The sequence below is a fragment of the Takifugu flavidus genome, chromosome 5 (genome assembly GCF_003711565.1).
Source record: "Takifugu flavidus isolate HTHZ2018 chromosome 5, ASM371156v2, whole genome shotgun sequence".
In the NCBI taxonomy this organism is placed as follows: Eukaryota; Metazoa; Chordata; class Actinopteri; order Tetraodontiformes; family Tetraodontidae; genus Takifugu; species Takifugu flavidus.
In genome coordinates, this window is record NC_079524.1 from 16087001 (window position 1) to 16099448 (window position 12448).

The window sequence follows — 12448 nt, forward strand, 5'->3', positions numbered from 1 at the left end:
ATCTTCAAAGCGTTGGCGCGGGAGCAGGACTCCTATCTGAGCATGACGTTTGGTACCGCCTCACACCAGCCTGCCTCGGTTAACACAGACCAGAGTGCTGCTCCCCACTTCAAAGCTGAGCTCTGAGAGCTGGGGGGGGGGGGGGGGGCTTTTTAATTTGAGAATTTTATTTGTGAAACTAACGTCGGAACAGTGGTCGGCGTCTCGGCACCAAAAGCTCCCACAGCTCGGCTTTATTGGAGTCCTCTTACCTTTCTGCAGGGCTTTGATGACACCTCAAAGGAGGCCTTAAAGGCCCGCCTCTGCTGCGTGGTGAGGATGGTTCTCGGCCGTTTGGGCCTCCTGGAGTCCTTGCTGTCGTCCCCCTTCCCCTGGCTGATGCCTTTCTCCTGCTTGATGTCCAGCTCTTCGTCATCGCTTTTCTCTGCGGACAGAAGCCAGATGACGTCACCGGACGTTGCTTGGAGACCTTTATGTACGTTATCTCCAAAAGGTGGTCAGGGTGGTTGATGGCTAGTTCTGCATCACCCTTCAGACACCAGAGGTGGAGCCAGCAGCCTGGGATGGACCCAACAACCTTGCGCGAGCGACAGCTGCCCAGTTTTTACATCCAACCGTATGTTAGCATCTCAGATCTTCCAGTTTTATCAGAGAGAAAAAGAACGTCCTTCCAGTCAGCAGCGCTTTCCTGGTGCACAATCACGAGAAGACACCTGTTTTTGATACCGCTAAAGATTCCCAACTAAAGGAGAGGTCACGTGCACAATCAGGCTGGCGGCGCTCCGTGCAAGAGAACATTGAAGGATGAGCGTTTGTCACCGCGCTGGGCTCCGCTCGCCGGTAATTTATGGCCCTCAGCTTTGTCCGCTTTACACTAAATCAATCTCTGATAACGACACTCCATCAAGCGCGAGATGGAATAGAGCCGAGTGCACGTGGGACATGCATCTTCTGAGACGCAGCAACAAAGTCCAGCTCAAACCACAACTCCCAAATGGAGTTTTCAGCGTTAACAGCAGGATATTACACTCTTGGCACTGAAATATAAGTGGAGAAATCAGTTTAAAGAAGGTAGGACCTGCTCATTCGGCCAATAAAGGACCATATGGGGAATGTACGTATGAAATATACATTTCTGCGGTGCGCTCTGTCTCCGTGCACCATTGTCTGACCTCTACGCCGACTTTTCTCCAAGCAAGAGAGAGAAAACAAATCACCCACCACGTGTTGAAGTTAGACTCTACATGTCAACATTTCCTCCCCATCGCGAAACCGTGGAGACACAAAAGACACGCCGAGCCGTTACACCGGGACACGTCCGGGGGAAGACGCGCGCAGAGCAAATATTCCCACAAGTTGACAAAAGTTGACACAAGCACAGATGTATTTGACAAATTCCGGCTTTTGTGCGTGTTTAAATGTGAGCCAGATGGTGGCGAACAGTGAGGCTTGGCGAGGAGCCTTATTGTGTGCGGAGGCTACACAAGGAACACTAGAGCTGATAAGAGCCCAGGATGGGGGGGCGAGGATGGGGGGGGGCTCTGTCAGTCAGCATGATACAGTGATTTAATTCTTTCCAGCACCAGGCTGAAGCACGCATGCACGACCATCACCGGCGTCCTGTTTCCACTTCCTACTGTATCAATCTACAACCCTCACTTGAAACGGGACACCGGCGATTCAAACTGGACAGTTTAGTTGTTATTTTCACGCGTGGACGAGCAACATTTTTACAGACGCTCCCCTGATTCTTAAGGATTTAATCTGCCCATAAAACCGTGGCCGCATTATCTACAGTATTCATCTATACGATCTGCCTCTCTCTTCTTTCACCGGCACATCGTCTGCTACAAATCACGGCGAGGTCTTCCTCCATCATGGCTGCGAACCTACGACCACCGACAGCCTTCCAACCCAGGACGGGAGAGTGGAAACCGCACTGGGGGGGGAAAGGCCGTTTGGTTCTCCGTGTGATGGAGAGCTGGTGTGCTGCTCAATGCTAAATGCTCAATGCTAAAGGACTTGCTAAGTGGTGTAAAATGTTCCCTCTTTCCTCTGCTGCCAGGTCGCCTGAAAGAGGTTCTTAATCTGAACAGAGCACCCGATACGTGGGTGTCACTTGATGGTCACACCTGGGTGTTGCTCTCACCCAGCCGCGGAATGGTTTCAGAGGTCTCACCCGAGTCCGAGTCGTCCGGGCTGACCGAGCTCAGCAGGTCCTTCTCCCTCTCGTAGTCGAACTTGCACAGCAGCTGGCCTTCCTTCAGCACAAACTCGTCGCCCTTCCTCAGCTGCCGGTCGCACACGCAGCAGCAGAAGCAGTTCAGGTGGTACACGCACTCCAGGGCGCGCATCACAAACTCCGTGGGCGCGATCTTCTCCATGCAGCCGCTGCACTTGGTGGCGAACAACCTGCGGAGAGACAGCGATTTGCTTCTGTCAGAGCCGGGATATTGTGGCCTTTACCTTATGGAAAACCTTTAAACCCAACGGATTAAAAATAGGATTATTTAACACTGTGTCCCAATCAGCTAAGCTGATCTTTGATCGTTGGTACAACACTTGTTCTATCTGTGCCTATGCTAGCTGCAATAAATGCACCCCCCTCCCACCCCCCCTTTGTGTCGACCTGATGTTGAACACGCGAGCTTTTATTTTGTTTCACCGTTCTCGACTCGGACGTCTGATTAAGAGCCCATGTGACCTGCTGATCCTGCGGGCAGCACAAGGAAATGACTCTTCCAGCAGCAGCTCATCTGTCAAACCTTCTGGGGTGGCTACACCCCCACCCCACCCCACCCCCGTCATTCCAAATGAGCTCAGTCATGGGCACCCAAACCTCCTCACAAAGCTATGAAAGCGATCGGATCCCGGGTCCCCCCCCCCCCCCCCTCATCGAGCCTCTACTGACATTTCATACATATCTTCCCTGAGCACGCCGCTCCGTATGCATCAGATAAGCTATCGCAGAGCATCGCCGACCGCTGGGCAGCTCCTGCTCCGCTCATATTTCATCTCCCCGTCAAATATCGCAGCTTTGTGGCGAAGCGCTGCCTCCGCGACCATTTCCTCGACAACGCCTCCATCTTCTCTTTCATCGTTTCAGGAAGATGTTTGCATTGTTTTATTGGCGACTGAGAGCCATTTCATTTGCTCTCCGTTGCTTCCAAAAGAAGCCACGTTAGATGATACAAGGAGGCGGCGGGTGCGGATGATCTTGTCCAGCCGTAAAGCTGGATTTATTAGTAGCCTCTTTGTTTGCCCCGGTGTGGAAGACAGCTGGCAGCCGCCTATCTGTTTGTGGCGAACATCTATTTCATTGTGCTGGATAGAGAGGCAGCGGGATGAACAAGTGACATCATCCGCCAGCTCCGAAAAGGGATGAGCGATAGTGATGAATATAATGTGTAAATATGAGCGCGGGGAGACCAAAGGGTGCTTTTGTTATGGTAATGTTGTTATAGGTGCTGATGGAGCGCTGATATGCTGAGTGTATTCACACGTGGAACTGTGTGTATGTGTGTTTGTGTGTGTGTGTGTGTGTGTGTGTGCAGCTGCGTGCATCGTGGAAGCAGACTTTTATGCTATCTTCAGGAGATCCTATCAAATATGTTAATTGCATCCATAATCAACCCATATTTTGGGTTGAAGGTGGCAGCAGCAGCAAAAAAAAAAAATAGAGCTATCAGAAACCGGCCTTCGCAGGGTCGACGGAATCCTTTAATCTTTCATTTATTACAATAAGTTAAGAAGATTATTATTCGACTATGGAAAACCTTGAGGATAATCCTTTGAAAAAGAAATGTTGGCACGTATCTCAAACAAGCAGGGTTCTAGTTTAGCTTAACTGCCAACCTGGATCTGGCGTCTAAACAAGCAACAAACCAGAGGAAGTAAAAGATCCGACACAGTCGCGTACGGACAACATGAATATTGAGAGAGGTTTTTTTTTAACATATAGATTTTAGCGAGCTTAGCGCGCTACGTGCTGCGATGAGGGCTGAAAGGCCAATGATTCCGTCATGTTTAGCTAATGATCGTTGGCTTAGGCTAAGAAAAAGAAGCAGGGAACATTGAGGAAATGACTTGTTAGCGCACTTTTTGATAAGACCTCGGCATTCACCTACGGCTGCTTTTGCAAATCTTCCCATCTAGATGAAAACATTCTAATTCAGCCCCAGTTCCTTTCTTCTTTCTCCTCACTGGGTCTAATCTTGTAAGCCATTATTTTTCTATTTCCCCTCTCTGTCACTTTGCATTATTTTTGCTGCTGTAATTCCTATTTGTCCCTTCTGGAATCTTCCTGTCTTGCTTTGTCCCTGCGTCTAATCCGGACTTTCTGCCTGTTTTCAGACCCCGGTCCCCATTCTCAGTGGGGTTCAGATGGAATAGCCACGCATGACGCTCCTTCTATGGCAACCACACCTCCACAGGAAGGCAACAGCGACTTTTCGGATGGGCAGAGAGGGCTTTGAGAAGCTGGCAGCAGAAGTAAATCCTTCTCTAAGGAACAAGGAGAATTAGCAGGGAGCAGTGGACTAGGGATTTAACCCTACCCCTCTCCTTTGAAAGGCACAGTCAGTCCCACTCCTGTGGCTAGCCACAATCAAACAGAGGAGGAGGAGTGGGGAGGCGGCAGTGGGGAGAGGAGAACACAAACTCCCTGAATGACACAAGCAGTGGATTGTGGAGGAGCCTAATCCCACTTTAATACCTTTCCAAGTTCAGCTGCTGAAGAATGCTCTTTAAAACAACACCACTGTGTGAGCAGTGAAGGTTGACCGGGGGGGAGGCACGCCATTCAACCTCCCCAACATTACCTGATTAGTGGTTTGAGGAGCAGGCCAGCGGGCCGAGGTGCTCCAAGGAGCCAGAGGAGAAGATGTAAATGATGACATTATATATCGAAAAACACAGGGACGGGAGCTGCCGCGGCTCTCCCCTCGACCCTGCCAGGATATCAAAGATCTCAGAGCGCTGTAGGTGCGACCGAGCGCATCATTTACGGCCTTCTGCCTCTGCTTGATCTCGGTGCCCCGTCATGCTCAAGGCCCGCTTCAGATCTGCTCTCTGGACCCTTCGTGGCTGCGTGCGTAACATGACTCTCGGTGTCGCAGAGGCGGCCCCGTCAGCAGTGTTAAGCTAATTTAAAAAAGACCACCAGCATAATGACCCACGTCGAGGCTTTTGCCTTTTCCTCCCCTCCCCCCCCGCACCTGAACGCGCAGATCAAGCCGCCAGACCCTCCCGTGTGGATCAATGGCTGCATCTCGAGCACAGAGAACTGTCAATATTTACCCAGGCCTCCCCAGAACCGGACTCATAAATGAAGAAAAGGTCCCGTCTCAGCACATTGCTGTCCCAGAGGAATCATCACGTCCCCCTTTTTAATCCTGTGTCCACATACCTGTAATCCCTTGTCTGTTCTTTCTCACGTTATCAATGGTTTTCACCCCACCGTCATGGCAGATTATCGCACCGCTGAGGCTCGTAACCCCGCCGGCCGTGTTTGTGGCTAACGTAAAACTTAAATGAAATCCCAACTAAAAAAGCTTTCTGATGGGTTTCCAAGGGGTTTTGTTTTTAATCTTTTTGTCACCAAAGTAGCAATTAATAAAACTTTTAACCAGTGATTTTATTCAACGAGCTAAATATGAATGTGGGAATTTTGGTTTTCTAATAGTGTGAATAATTTTGTCCATGATTTTGTTTGCAGTTATTTATTTTTTTTATACCCTGGTTTAAGAAAAGAAATTAGATTCAATGCTATGACCATTTTGAATTTGAATTTGGACATTTAAAGACATTTGTCTGCATAAAGAGTCCAAAAAGTCTCTCAAACCCTCCTTTTTCTTCTCAGCCTCCCTTTGAAAAGGCAACTTAAAGTGTGACAGCGTCTTAAGCTTTCACCACATGTTGCCAGTGATTTTCATTCTACGGACATTACATTTAATGATTCTGTCGCAGTGATAAGCATCAGACTGGGTGGGATAAAAGAATCCCTGGAGAATGAGGGAAAGCGGTGGGTCGGGGAGACTGGAGCTGCTTATGGCGCTGGATAATCATGCTACATTTAGCAACACGTGCAGATGTCTTTCCTTTTATTGTCGAACGGCAGTATAGAGAATTGCCAGAACAATTTCGGGAGGAGCATTCTGGGCTATTATGTCACCACATCTCTCTCAGAAACAGAGGGGATGAGGATTATCCAGGCAGCAGCTGGAAGCTATTACTTTGAAGATGGGCCCTCGTGTTGGAGCAGGAAACCTGTGACCACGCCAATCACCACAGAGGTGAGAGATGAAGCCTCAGAGGCAGGTCAGGCGAGGGCGGGAACGACCGGCCAAATGGGCTCATATAGCTACTATGGTTTGTTGAGTTAGCCTCCAGGTGGCTTACCTCCATTGAAAACCTCCAAACAAGCCAAAAATCAATAAACGTCCCATTTTTAATTGCATTCAAATGAGTGAATCTTGTGCGTTTTTTATGTTTCTTAGCAGAAAAGAGGAGCAGAATCTGAGGGATTAAAGGTTTGAACGGCAGTGATCCTCTCATCTCGTGCTCAAGTTTTCAAACGCACCCAAATGTTCAGCCGCTCCCGTCTTCTGTCGGCTGTCTGGATAATTCCCCACTGTATCTGACTCGGAGGTGGCGGAGGTCTCGCAACCGCTCCTCAGGAGACGCGCCTCCTTCTGTACGTGCAAATTGGCGAAGCCGGAGAAGAAAGCGTTTGATACGCAGATGTTTCGAAAATTACTTTATGATGGTCCCGTTGTCCTCGGTATGCGGCAAAGTAGAGGCTGACCACAGTTTAAAAATAGTTCCCTGACTTTCGCCAATACCAGGCTTTGATTGCTTGCAGAGGTGCAGATGTGAAAAGCTTATTCACCTGCATGTGTAAAGCGGCATCTACAGCGAATCCTGGTCCATTCATCGCCTATGAAGGTGGGGGGGGCAACAACCTTCAGAACATGAGTATCATGGGCCTTGTAATGCTGCTTCCATAAAAGACCTCTTGAGCTGACCTTGTTTCATAGTATCAGCATTTCTCTTTGGAGCATAGATTCATGGAGAGTAATGAAGCCAAATAAAAAGTGCCATCCTTCTGCTCCCAGGGGCCAGCTCCAGTCAGCTCTAAAAGCTGCTTAATCACCATCCCGTGCTTACCGCATTAGCATAATAATGGCCTTTAAATTGAGGCTCTTTGTTTTTTAATTAAACTCCCAGCAGGTAAAAGTAAAACACATTAACGGAAGATGTGTACACCACTAATGGCCCAAAGGTGCCTTCTTCATCACACCGCTCTGGCCACGGGGTTTTCCTTGTTCCTGCAGTGAGGTGCAGCACCGGCTGCCTGCGAGCTCACGGGGGAGAAATGAGAGGACGTGATTGCACTTGGCATAGCAAAAGATAATAGCAGACGAGCTGTGTGAGTGGATGCGTGTGCACCTGCCCGAACTCTCACAGGGGACGCTTATTAAAGGCTGCTGAGCAGGACTACAGCGGATCTACAAAGAGAGACGGCTCGCAGTTAGTCTGCCGTGGTAACGACCCCCCCCCCCCCCCCCCCGCTCAAACACGTCGGTCAGGAGAACATCAGGACGTTTGAACGTAGCGGTCGTTACAGGCCGTGGCGTTTGGAATGTATCTGCACCCAAATCAAACACACACACACATGCAAGCAAAGGATTTCATTTTTCATTAATTGACCAATATTTTATAAATATATGGGTTATTATTATTATTGCTGTTGTGGTTGTTGTTATTATTAGTGATAATAATTGTAGCATTTCTTAATATTATATCAATTTATTTGTATTTACAGGTCAGGATGATTAGAATTCTGCAGATATATACAGCATAGTTACATCTATAGTACTTAAACTTTACAGGGGAAAATACATTTTCAAAAGCACTTATTGATTTATTTTTTTCATACATGCCAATATACATATTATATATCTAAAGTAAACAGCATTTAGCACCCTGGGCTTTGTTTTTGTCGCTCCAGCAGTGTTCCTACTGCTGTCTTTTATTTTGCCAAATTCTTTTTTTTTTTAGCTCGACATCTCTACTTTTGTTTTAACACGGGTTTTCCTGTAGTCGGATGGCTTTATTTCTATGGCAACATGAGCTCCTATGTGCTGGAATGCTTCTCAGTCCAGTTTTGAGCCAGACCGCCGTCCCAGGCGTGTCTATAGGTAATGCAGCACTGTACAGCTGCACAAAGAACCCCTCACCCTTAAGCCATTGTTCAAATGAGCTCATTCCCGTGTCTACGCCGACTGTTTTTGGAGGTGCTAATTCTACAATGAGAGGAAAAAAAAGGCTGCGTAGATCTTTGAGGGTTTCTAAATCAGCCCACCCTGCTGGTGTCATCATATGAGAGTTATTGTCAGATAAGGCGACGTGTTCACACACATGCAGCTCCACATGCAAGACGCCGGGGCTAGTTTTGTAGCACGGAGCGACCCGATGCCTCTCCTTCACGTGTTGCGCCTAATGAGTCACTAGGAAAACAACGTGGAAATAATCCCCCCCAGCCACACAGGTAGAACAAAGCTCATGGAGTGAAAAGGACAGTGTACTGGGCAGAGGAGGAGGCTAAGTACACATCTAAATACAAGAGTAAGCAGGCAGGCACACATGATGCTGTTTGGACAGCTGCTGTTCCCCACTATGTAAAATGAGTGCAACATCGCATTAAAGCTCAGTTTCTACAGCCCAAACAAACAAAAGTCCCCGAAACAGCATCGGGGAAGGAAATTATGCTGGGAAAGATCGGTGCAGCATTTGATTTTATTTTCCTTTTGAATTCCCGTTTTATTGTGTTTTCCACGTGGGACGGACGCCAGGGCAAACAACCCGAAATTCCGGTGTGAAATAGTTTGTAAAGGCGGTCGCTGCCGAGACCTGACATAGTTACAACACCTGTGAAATCATCGGCCCAGCTGTTGTCTGCCTGTTCCTGGGTAATCTGGAGCACGCCCAGCCGGTAAAAAGGCTCGGCCGCCTCGACGAGCCACCACAAGTGATTGCCGGCCATGAAAGAGCTGGGAGAGCGGCGAGAGTGATCGCTACAATAAGCGTAATGGCTCTCACATGGCACGGAGCGGTGGCTGACTGCAACTGCCCGCAGACGCACACACTTTTTATTGGCGTGTTTTAATGAGAGAGGTCAATTCAGGAGTCAACTTCAAATGCTCGCGTCGCATTTGGAGTCACGTTGCCGTAGAAATGTTTTTTATAATCATCTGCTGCTGCTTAGAATTTTCCACAAATCTAGATACACACACGCACACAGACACATGCAGAAAAAGACACGTGTCTTACTCTTTGTGTGCATTTTATGTTTAAATACCTGGCTCGCCCACCAGCGGACACTCATTTCTCTTAGAGGGTCGATATATTCCACGCTAATGTCGTTCCTGCTGCAGCTTCTGCACTGCATTTTCCTTCAAACAGACAATAGATCCGCCCACATAAACAGTGGTGATGTATATGTACAGTATACATACCATAACAATACAATCATACGGAAATTAGATTTGGACCTTTAAAAAAGAAATTTGGTTTTTGCTAACTAAAGATGCACTTTATGCTAAATCTGTTTGTTTGTTCAGACTTTAGAACACGCAAATAAGGGTAGAGAACGCAGAGAACCTCCCGGTGAAAAACCAGATAGCGATTATTTGGCGCAGATTTGCTTTATTTTGTCGGAAGAAAAATCAATGGACTCCTTTTACGGATTCAGAGTGGGAATGGTTAAAAAACAACATTTGGATTGGAGGGCTTTATAATTACTATTGACCCAGAGGTTCTTGCTGTAAGAAATAAAACAAACAGTAATATGAGGTGTTCTAAAGCGCAAGTCTGCAAATATGCAAAGACAGGGTCTGGTGGAGAGCATCACGCTTTGGCTTCTTTTCTGCGCTCCTAATCTGTGGGCCTCCACAATATTAAGACGGCTTTGGAGCCACTTGTGACCCAGCTGTGCACTAATGAAAAATTCCACAGCTCTGTGCAGAGGCCAGCGGAGCTTGACCTCCTTCCACCCTCAACCAAGTGATGTCCATCTTGAGGAGTTTACCGAGGCTGAAAGATACTGGATTAATAGGTAGCGCAGGAGAAAGAGAGACAATCCGGGAAAAAAAAGGCCCCTGTATGCCCCCCCTCCCCTATTCTTCCAATCTTTAGTGTACTGGTGCAAAGTAAAGTGTTTGCTCTGGTTTTTATTGGGCTGATGATCTGGAGATCATTGTGATGAAGGTCTGTCGTATGAGGGAGCCTCTGTTTACCTAACCGAGATTCAGCCTAAGCTCAAAATTAGTTTGGGGGAAGAAAGAGAATGTGAGGCAACCGGGAATTAGTCAGCGTTCACAAGAGCCTGGATTTGTATGCGTGTGATCAAGACAAAAGTCGTTGATACCATTGAAACTGAGGATAGACGGCTCACAATTACAGGCTAACGTCCGCTTGGCTACTTACTCAGACAAGTCAATGAGCAGTAATTGTTGTTCTAAGGATGTATATGTTTAGGTCTGGATGCTCCTTTATTATCCTCCAGAGTTGTTTTTCCCCTTCAAATTTATTTTTCTGAATTAAAACGTAATTTAAAGAAGACCCACATCAGCCCCCCAGCTCCTCCCATTTTAGTTGATCGCAGCCTCGTGATCTCGAGTCCCCCGGGACAACATCCGGGTCACTTTCAGCTCGGTTCTGTGGAAAAATCAACTCGACCTGTGATGAAAACAGCGCACGGACGTGAGCCTCAACCTCTGGCAATTCAAAATTAGGAGTTTCCCATGATGGTATCACGACGCCTCACTCGAGAAACATCGGACGTAAATTTAAATTCCAATCAACTGGAACGATGATAATCCTTAAATGCACCGAATCCACCCAATTCACCTTTGGAATTATGAAGGCAAAAGACCGGGGAGCCAAGCAGAGGACAGGACAGCAGGGGGCGAGGGAAAACGAAAGAAGCAAAGCAAATGAAAAATAAACAATGCTATTGAAAGACAGGATGCTCCAAGACCCGAGGTCCAGGGATTAACACCCAGATTAGCATTCAAATAATTTATTTGAATTTCTGATCAGCAATCCTCTTCAAAGGGCTAAATCCTGAGATTAGCAGGTGTTATGCTAAAAAGCTGAGATTCTTTTTTTTTTTTTTTTTTGTCCGGCACGTAGCTACACTAGCCAAACAAATATGTCTCGGAGTGTCGGAGTGGCTGGCATGGATGTATGGAGGTAACCATGGCAACTGACTGGTAGTTAGGAGCCTCGGAGAGGGGTGCAGTATTGGAATGTGTGAAGCAGACAGAGGGGCGCACACACGCCGCAGAGCAAACGACAAACCTGCTGTTTCACTAAAGAGCATCAGCTACATTATTAAGACCACCTACTATTTCCAGCCATCGTCGGGTCAGGAGAAAAGGTCGGCCCTATATTTTTGAAGATAAATTTTCTCCCGATTGATTCGATTTAGGAGTGTTTGTCTGAGACAGACAGGCATAAAAGGGAGGGATGAAAAGCTCAGAATTACTCTACCTTTCAATAAAAAGGTAAAGTCTGAACCAATGAAAGTCAGATGTCCAAATAAATCACGTTAAGTAACGGTAAAATGTACTGCAACTGATGTTGGCTTTAAGGGAGTTAATATAAAAATCTGATATTAACTTATAAATGCTAGAATAAAAAAAAAATCAGCATGAAATGCAACCTGTCCTTGCAGTTTTATTACTACACAACTTATTGTAGGGTGGAGCAGGACCAAGGAAATGATGTACTTTGTTTTTTCGTACTCTTGTCTTTGATCAGTTCTCTTCTCGTCACAAATTGTACGTTTAAAACAGGTTTTACACCAGAACAACAATGAAGTGTTTTAACTTCTTAAATGCACTTTGACTGGACCTGTTTGCAGGTCAAAGTTGTTCGGGCGTGCATTCGCGAGCATGCGTTCAGGCAGAGCAGCCGTCTCCTGTGCTCTGCGCTGTCAGCTATATTCTGCATGCGTGTGGAACATTTCTCTGTCATGTGCCTGCAGAGTCTTATCTCTGCACCTGACAGGGAACAGGTTTGGCTAAATTCCCTCCTTTAAATGCAGCGGGGACATGACAGTATGGCGCGGCACGCCTATAGATCCCTGACAGGCCCCAGAGCTACGATGTTGACCCCACAGTGACTGCATTACGACCCCTAACGAGCACTGACACGCTTTTAAACGCGACTCAATAAATTTTCAGAAGCAAGATGTGGACATCATGGACGATTCTTTCAAGATTTCTGCGTCAACCCTCTGATACGGACCCCGAGGAGGACGTTGAGCTGCGGCAGCTGCAGTTATGCACGTTTGCCCCCGCCCCACCATTAATTCAGCACATGATGGGGTCTATACGGAGGCTGATTTGTCTTCAGACATTGTGACATTGTCTCCAGCTGC

At 47.3% G+C, this 12448-nt stretch overlaps 1 protein-coding gene and 1 long non-coding RNA gene across 5 annotated transcripts in view; one reads left to right on the forward strand and one right to left on the reverse strand.

Annotated features, from left to right (window-relative positions):
- Nucleotides 1–12448, reverse strand: part of lmx1bb (LIM homeobox transcription factor 1, beta b) — a 42434-nt gene that overhangs the window by 4060 nt on the left and 25926 nt on the right. For all 4 annotated transcript variants that reach the window (XM_057033651.1, XM_057033649.1, XM_057033652.1 and 1 more), the window contains 2 exons: nt 2180–2412; nt 252–424 (listed from right to left, as the gene is read on the reverse strand). In XM_057033651.1, coding sequence (XP_056889631.1) covers nt 252–424; nt 2180–2412 — 406 coding nt within the window. The remainder of the gene's footprint in view (nt 1–251; nt 425–2179; nt 2413–12448) is intronic.
- Nucleotides 2913–5631, forward strand: LOC130526202 (uncharacterized). Its single transcript, XR_008950681.1, has 2 exons — nt 2913–4216; nt 4354–5631. It is a non-coding gene; the product is annotated as an uncharacterized LOC130526202 (long non-coding RNA).